General features: G+C 53.8%; 1 protein-coding gene across 1 annotated transcript; it reads right to left on the bottom strand.

The window, feature by feature from the left end:
* Nucleotides 1–734: 734 nt before the first annotated feature.
* Nucleotides 735–4,423, bottom strand: Cd164l2 (CD164 molecule like 2). The gene is made up of 6 exons (XM_021201126.1): nucleotides 4,170–4,423; nucleotides 3,613–3,774; nucleotides 3,444–3,515; nucleotides 3,001–3,045; nucleotides 1,541–1,685; nucleotides 735–1,028 (listed from the first exon to the last, which is right to left on the bottom strand). The coding sequence occupies exons 1-6, from the start codon at nucleotides 4,255–4,257 to the stop codon at nucleotides 1,022–1,024; spliced, it is 519 nt and encodes a 172-aa protein (XP_021056785.1). The 5' UTR covers nucleotides 4,258–4,423; the 3' UTR covers nucleotides 735–1,021.
* Nucleotides 4,424–8,582: the final 4,159 nt, after the last annotated feature.

Below are 8,582 nucleotides of genomic sequence, written 5' to 3'. Positions count from 1 at the left end.
TACTTTTTTTTTTTTTTTTTTTTTTTTTTTGAGGCAGAGCCTTAGGTAGTCAAGGCTATCTTAGAACTTGCTATGTAGCTGTAGCTGTGGCTGGCCTTGAACTCCTCTTGGTCGCGAGTGCTAGATTCACACCCCACACCTGACTCCCAAGGCCTAGCTTAAAAATATCTTTAAGGAACTTTTTTGTTTTAATTTTTAATTATGTGTATGTATGTGTACAGGCAAATATACATGAGTGAGGGGGCTGCAGAGACCGGAAGTGTGTGGTCACCCTGAAGCTGGAGTTACAGCGCGGAAGCTGTTCAGGGTCTTTTTCCAGAGCAGTGCATGATCCTAACTTCAGAGCCACCATCTCAATCCCTAAAATGTCTTTTTTCTTTCTTTTGAAGCTGAGGACCAAACCCAGGGCCTTGAGCTTGCTAGGCAAACGCTCTACCACTGAGCTAAACCCCCAACCCTCCCCTTTAAATATCTTTCTCTGACACATGAGCGTGTGACAATCAGGGGACAACTTGCAGGGGTCAGTGTTCTATCCTTCCCCTCTGTGGGTTCTGGGGATTGGACTCAGGTCGTCAGGGTGACACAGCAAGCCCCTTTACCGAGTGGGCCGTCTTGTTGCTCTCCCCCACCTTGAAAAGATCTTAAAGCCAGAGAAGGGTCACAAGCATACTAGACAGAATATTCCTCCCTCACCCCATCCGGTTCACATACGGCCCAAGACACAGGTCAGGAATCATGGGGTGGAAACAGGTCCTTTATTTGAGGGGAGACCCCAGAGTGGGTTGGTGGGCAGAGGCAGCAGCTCAGGGGGGCCCAGCTGGCTGGCTGAGACCCGAAGTGGCTGGAGGGTGCAGGTACCAGACCCAGGACAGGAAATGTCAGCCATCGGCGCTAAGCCTGCATGGGGCCCTTGTGCCTACAGGGACCAGAAACTGGTGGCCAACGTTTGTCCCACCTCCAGTGCCCATAAGGCAACCAAGAGGTCCTCTGTCCCTTCAAGGTGGAGCCAGGACCACTGGGGTCAGATTCTGCGGAGGCCAGACAGAGAGAACACTCAGAGGCAAGGATCCCGCACCCCACTTTCCAGAGAGCAGGCAGCGCTGCTGGAAGATCAAACACTTGAATGCAGGCTGCACAGCACACAGCAGGCACACAGAAGCCTCGCCCAGCCCCTTCCTCAGAGAGAAAAACCACACTGTGCACACGGCCCTAGCTGCTCCCCAGGGCTGCAGCGCGCTGAGGACTGGCCTGCTGCTGTCACCTACTGGTTCTCTTCCCTGCTGGCAGCGTGAGGAGACAAAGACACAAAGGCTCAGCTGGACTCTCAGACACTGAACTCTCAAGGCTGAGTCCTCCAGGTCCCACCCAACATCTGGCAGGGATAACCTCAGATAGAGGAGGAGGAGGCATGGCTCCCACGGGTGGGAGGGGGGGATGTTGGAGGGGAGTCACTGTCCTTAGGACCACCCCATGGAAGACAGTTGCTGGGCGGCCAGGAGGTGTAGGGAATGCAGCCAGACTGTGCTGGCCCTGTACTCACAGTGTCTGGTAAGTGCTGTCCTTGGCCTTGAGGAAGCGAAGCACAAAGAAAGCTGTCGCTTGCAGGCTCAGTACCAGCACGATGCCCCCAATGAAGCTAGCTCCATCAAAACCTGGGCTGTGGTCTTCAGGGATGGGGGGACTCCCTGCAGAATGAGGCAGAGTGGAGGTCACAAGAGGTCACGGAGATCCCAGACCTCATCCCTCAATTGATGCCTTGAGCCTAGGCTACCCTGCTCTGGAGTCCAATTAGGGGCTGGGAGATGCGACTGAGTGGTGAAGCCCTCTTAGCTTGTGTAGTGAGGCCTACACACACACACACACACACACACACACACACACACACTCTGGGCCCCCTGGTTACATGGGACCAACAGTGACCAAGTGCTCCTGTACCCTCCCTGTCCCTTACTAGCTCAGTAGAGGAAGGATGGACCTGGAGCTCAGCCACCAGACCCCCTTCCAGCTAAGGGCTTGAAGCACAGATGAAACGGGCCCAGTCCTTTGGACTTCTAAGCTTGGAATCAGTCACCAAGGAAGGAAGGACCAGAGGAAAGGCCAGCATCCTCTGAGCAGGCACGTGAACACTATGGGCCAGACCTGGCTGGCTTCCTGCCCTTCCCCCTTTGTAGGGCAGGGTCACAGCGCTGCAGTCAGTAGTCTGCCAGTCGGTGGTTACCAGCTGTACCACGTTACCCATCAATTCTGACCAGGGATTTGATTTCAGGCCCTGGGCCAGGTGCCCAGGGCAGGAAACCACTGGGGAGGGGAAGATCATTCTGGGACAATGGACCCGAATGGAAACAGGGTCCCCTTTTCCAGAGGACATGGACGGTGCAGAATCTAAGAACAGGAAATGGAAGGATGGTTGTGCTGGCTGAAGCGGAGAGCTGCAGAGGAGGATGCTGGGGGCAGAGGAGAGAAAGGGAAGCTGTAAGCTGGGCACGGCAGATCTGGGGCTCAGGCCGAGGGAGCTGAGCCATAAATAATTTATTCCTTAAGATCAGTTTCCGGCTTTAATTAACCAAGAGCCTCTTCAGCCATCCTGGCTAAGTTTAGTGACCTCCAGGCCTCGGAGCGGGAGTGCGGGAACCTGGAGACAGATGGGGTTCCTTCCCAGCTCTACTGAGAACCCACTGTGGAGACCTCAGCTTGCAGCAGGTGGTCAAGGAGGGTATCTCTTAGCAACTGAAGCCACACCTCCTCAGCTCCAAGCGCGGATCTGGAGGGGGTCACCCTGAGTTCCCAGAACCGGTGGGGGATGCGTCGGATGCTTAATGGGCCTTTCACAGACTCAGAAGTCCTCGTGGTACTGGGAGGCAAGAATCCATCCAACCCAGCTTCCAGGTGTAAAAACACACTGGGAGAGAACTCGGAGGACCGAGGTCATGGGGCCTCCATGCCTCAAGCTGCCTCTCCCTCTGCAGCTGTCCTGTCCCCATTCCCCGGGGAGGACCCTACCTGTGGTGCTTGGCTTCGGTTCCTCCGTGGAATGATGATGGGAAGCTGAGGAGACAGGGAATTCACAATAAAACCCCTCTCCTTGCTACCAGGAACCCCAAGCCTGGGCCAGTAGCTGGACCCACTTTCTGTTCAGATCACACCACTGCCCTATCTGGTCACCCTGTTTCCTCCCCTAGCTATGCCCTGTCACTATCTACAAGGCTGGTCTCTAATGCCACTCGCTTCAGAAAGACCCCTCCACCCCAAAGACCTCTTCAGCAGAGGGTGCTAGCTCCCACAAGCTCCTGGGCACACTGGACCAAATTATAGGCTAAGATAACAGCCAGGGCATGACACAATGGTTCCTGGCCGAGAAGCCAGCAGCTCATGGGTGCAGTCCACTTCCTGAGACTGTGGCTGGGGACACCTCACTCCCCTCCCTTAGTGTAGGCCTAGCTTACCTGGGCATGACTCTGAGCGGTTGTAGATTGAGCAACCTTCCTTGACCACCTCAGCTTGGGCCACACAGTGTCCTGGTGGGAGAAGACACAGAGAAGAGGTTTGGAGAGAAAGTTGGGGAGGGTGCCGTATAGACAAGAGGATGTTCCCAAGGAGAGCTCAACTACATACCTGGCTCCTCTGGCCCACATTGCTGCCAGACACAAATGGAGAAGTTGTGGGCTCTGTCCACACAGTGTTCACAGTGTCCCAGGTGTTTGCAGCCCCCTTGGGTAGTAGGCCAGACGTTCAGGCGAAGCAGGGCTCCCCGCCCAAAGCCACGAGCTCCTTTACCTGGGGGTGGGGGTGCAAATGGGCAGAAAGCGGCAGAAAGCCAGGTGCCAAGCTGCAATACAGCTCCCACTACAGCAACTCGCACCTCTGCACAGGTCTGGAGCTCCCCCAAGCCCTGGTTAAACTCACCGAGCTGTCCCGCGCGCCCCCCCCCCAGCCTCTTTCCATACACACTCCTGAAGTTCCGAGGGGTGACCTCCTCCACACTCACCTAAGTCTCCTAGTCCCCCACACCTGGAACCTGTAAATATGCACTACGGTCTCAACACACCCCTGAAGTCCTGCAGAGGTCGAAAACGTTCCCTCCCACTAGCTTACTGTGCTGGAAGCAGCAGCTAAAGTGAGCTGCACCTTCCACCTGCCTGGGCCCCTGGTCAGATCCTGCTCAGCATTACCAGCTAGAACCAGCTGGGCACACAGGAGAAGGCAACAACAACCGCCGCAGAGAGCAGCACGCAAGGCGCGGGGTCCGGGTGCGGCCATGGGCGCGGGGGCCGGGACTGGGGGTCGGCGGACAGCTGGTGTGGCGCGTCCTTTCTGGACTCCACTCACCCAGCTAGCCAGAGCCAGACCTGGGCAGCGGGGGGCGTGGTCAGGCTGGAGCGTGGTGGCCTTGTGGGCGTGGCTAAAGGGTGGGACCTCTGGGAGAGTCCAGGTAGAGCCTGGCTCTGCTGTGGAGGAGTCCCGAGAGGCCGAAAGGCGTGGCTCTGCTCTGCGATTTAAGGCGGGGCCTGAACAAAAGGGATGGGTTTAAGACTGATCATTGAGGGGCAGCTTCAAGGCCGGAGGATCTCTGAGAACAGGCCTTATCAACATAGCAACTAGGCTTTGGTGAGTTTTTAGGGAATCTCTTGTGTAGCTCTGGCTGTCCTAGAACTCATTATTGTAGACCAGAGCCGAGATTAAAGTCCTATGCCACCACCTAACTCGACCTATGGGCCATGACCCCCTTAGGTGAGCCTCTATTTCAAAAACATTATTCGCATTATGATTCATGACAGTAGCAATGCCCGGCATCTGCCAACTTCTTTTTTTTTTTTTTAAAGATTCATTTATTTATTATATGTAAGTACACTGTAGCTGTCTTCAGATACACCAGAAGAGGGCGTCAGATCTTGTTACGGATGGTTATGAGCCACCATGTGGTTGCTGGGATCTGAACTCTGGACCTTCGGAAGAGCAGTCGGGTGCTCTTACCCACTGAGCCATCTCACCAGCCCATCTGCCAACTTCTTAATCAGGTGTGGCCCTCTTAGTCCTGAGCCTTAGTCTGCCCTCTCCTTCAATCATCTTGGCTATTCTGCTGTCAGGCCCCACTTAAAAGCCATCCAGTACCTGGGCGTGGTGGCGCACTCCTTTAATCCCAGCACTCGGGAGGCAGAGGCAGGCAGATTTCTGAGTTCGAGGCCAGCCTGGTCTACAGAGTGAGTTCCAGGACAGCTGAGGCTACACAGAGAAACCCTGTCTCGAAAAAACATTAAAAAAAAAAAAAAGCCATCCAGTAAGGCGAGGGATGTGGATCCCTTGGTAGGATGCTTGGCTGGCTTGCCTAGCCCAGGCTTCATCCTTAGCACTAACCAGCCTGGTAGCTTGTGCGTGCACTCCCAGCGCTTGGGTGATAGAAACAGAAGAATCAGAAGTTCAAGGTTGTCCTTTGCTACAGAGAGAGTTAGAGCCAACCTAGGCTAAAGAACCCCGGCCTTAAAACCGGGGAGGTGGGGGAAAGGTGTTAACCTGGCAGAGTGACACATGCCTTTAATCCCAGCACTCCAGAGACAGAGATAGTCAGATCTCTGTGAATTTGGGGACAACCTGATCTACACAGGAAGTTCCAGGATAGCCATGATGACAGAGATACCATGCCTCAAAACAACAAAGAGGTGGGGGGTGGGGTGGGGGCTGGAGAGATGGCATAGGAATGGAAAGCTCCGGCAGCTCTTCCAAGTCTAGGTTTGATTCTAGGTCCACAGGGTGGCCCACAAATACCTGTAACTCTAGTTCCAGGGGATCCAGCGTGACCCTCTGCTCTGCACAGCCACCAGGCATGAAAGTGGTACACAGACATATAGTCAGGTAAAATATCTACTCATAATATACATTAAAATAATAATAATATCGCCAAAGGAATAGATATCTGTCACCCAGTACGTGGGAGGCTGGGGCAGGAGGGTTTTTAAGCCAACTTGGTCTACGTCAATGAGACCCTGTCCCACACCCTTCCGAAAAAGGGCTGGAGATGTAGCTCAACAGTAAAGTACTTGCTTAGCATCGCATGGCCCTGAATTTGAACCTCATAGCAACAACAGTAACCAAGAAGCTTCTAATCTCCACCCCCACAGCAGTGCTGGCCCCACAGCTACCACACCCATAGCTGAAAAACAGCTCTGCTAATCAGCACCCCTCTCCTGTTTTTAATTAAAAAATAAAAATTTAGCCGGGCGTGGTGGCGCACGCCTTTAATCCCAGCACTCGGGAGGCAGAGGCAGGTGAATTTCTGAGTTCGAGGCCAGCCTGGTCTACAGAGTGAGTTCCAGGACAGCCAGAGCTACACAGAGAAACCCTGTCTCAAAATAAACAAACAAACAAAAAATTTACTTTGCTTTAGGGATAGAAGTGTTAAGTCTGCATTTATGTCTGTGCACCATATATGTACCTGGTGCCCTCAGAGGACAGGAGAGGGTACTGGATCCCCTGGAATCTGAGTTGTAGAAGGTTAGCTGGGCATGGTAGCACACGCCTTCAATCCCAGCACATGAGAAGACCACAGATCGCTGTGAGTCTGAGGCTAGCTAGCCTGGTCTCCATAGAGAGTTCCAAGACAGCATCTACATAGAGAAATCCTGTCTCAAAACAGCAGCAAAAAGATCTATAAAGGGGGTGTGAGCCTCTGTGTGGGTGTTGGGGATCAATTCTGACTCCTCGGGGAGAGTAACCCCTGCTCTTTATCACGGAGCCAACTCTCCAGTCCCCATAACCCCCTCCTACCATCGAGATGAAAATATATTCTAACCAGAGCTACTTAGCTAATGTCCACAACTGCCCCGTGACAGGAGCTGTCTCTCATCTTTAATTGGCAGCTGCTCAGGGGGAGTTACACCTCAGCTGGGACTGGTGGGGGTGGGGGTCTGTTTCCTGAGCACCTCCACCTGAGTACTATTAGGCCTCTAGTTCCCGTCCTCCACACAGGAAAGCCCCAGCTTCTGCGCTCCTCACTGTCAGTCACCCAGGTTGGATCCAGTGTTCTGTTTTCACCCTGGCGCTTGCCCGCGGTTCAAATCCTCAGACTCAGCCGGGCGTGGTGGCGCACGCCTGTGATCCCAGCACTCAGGAGGCAGAGGCAGGCAGATCTCTGAATTCGAGGCCAGCCTGATGTACACAGAGGGAGTACAGGGGTCAGAGAAACCCTGTCTCAAAAAGCAAAACAAAACAAAAAAAAACCAAACTCCCAAATCCTCAGACTCAATGTACCATGTCTCCTGGGCCCTGGCCTACAGCCCCTCCCTGAGCTGGCCCTCACACAGATGTCCACATCTCCTCCAGTTAGCAGCTTGTCCACTGACTACCCTCCCCCTTCCCCCGCCCCCATGCAGAACCCTTGGATTCCTGACTCTGGCAGTATCTTGCTTGTGGAGGGTTTTCCCAGTCATATCTCACTTCTGTGATAACAAGTCATCCTTCTTGCCTTATCCAGCTCTCTACCCGTGGCTCCATCTGTCTCTAGCTAAGGGATCCTTTGGGCCACCACTGCGAATGATCCTTGGAAGCATATCCGCTCAGGCCCTGTGACCCCTCAACCCTACCAGCGCCTTCCAGCTCACAGCCCTCCATCACCCACTGAGTCTCTCCTGATGCCTTCTGGGCTCAGCCCCTGCACTTCAGTTTATCAGCCCCGTCTCTGATCTTTACACGCTTCTCCTCCTGGGGGGACTGTCCACTTGCTGTGCCCTGTCCAGGAAACTCAAACTCATCCGTTCCTTCAAGTGACTCAGTTCTTAACCTCTCTGCCAACAAGACCTTCTCCTAGTTATTCTCCACAATGGTGCCTGCACTCCTTCCGAGCGAGCATCCATGCATAATTAACTGCCCATTTGTTCCCTGGTCTACATTCTCCACAGTGTGTGCGTGCGTGCGTGTGTGTGTGTGTGTGTGTGTGTGTGTGTGTGTGGTATAAGTTCACGTGGTGGAGTGCTTGTTTAGCATGCAGGGATCCTGGGTCTAGTCCCTTCACCACATAAGACCACGTGTGGTGGAGAATGCCTGTTACACCAGCTCTCTGGACATGGAGATGGAGGTCAGCCTTGACTGCTTGAGACTCTGGCTCAAAAAAAAAAAAGTCTCACCTGGCAGGAAAGCGCATAGCCATCTGGTGGCCACGTGAGGAACTGCAAGTTTGTCAGTGAGAAGCCCCTTTGGGGAAGAGGTTGCTATTTATGTAAGCACCCTGGGCACCTTCACCATCCAGTTCTACCACTCCCAGTGTGGTTTTGGGAAAGTACCTTGACCTCTATGAAATGTGGGCACTGCCCCTTAACTTTGTAGGGTTGTTGGTGGGAAAAATTGGCACGTGTTTGTGTGTGTGTGTGTGTGGGGGGGGGGGTGCATAGGGAGACAGGGCCAAGAGGCCCTGAGAAAGGGCTGCACTTCCCCTGGACACGAGGTCTGGGGAGGAGAGAGCAGAGGAGACGAGGTGACCCCAGCCAGACATAATGGCTCACACCTATAATCTTAGCCAGAGAGGACTCCCCACAAGTCAGAGGCCAGTCTGGGCTTATAGGATGTCTCCTCTCTTTCTGTCTCTCTCTGTTTCT

Source organism: Mus pahari, chromosome 6 (genome assembly GCF_900095145.1).
Source record: "Mus pahari chromosome 6, PAHARI_EIJ_v1.1, whole genome shotgun sequence".
Lineage (NCBI taxonomy): Eukaryota > Metazoa > Chordata > Mammalia > Rodentia > Muridae > Mus > Mus pahari.
Note: the sequence above shows the minus strand (reverse complement) of the source record. Positions and strands in the feature narration are given on the sequence as shown.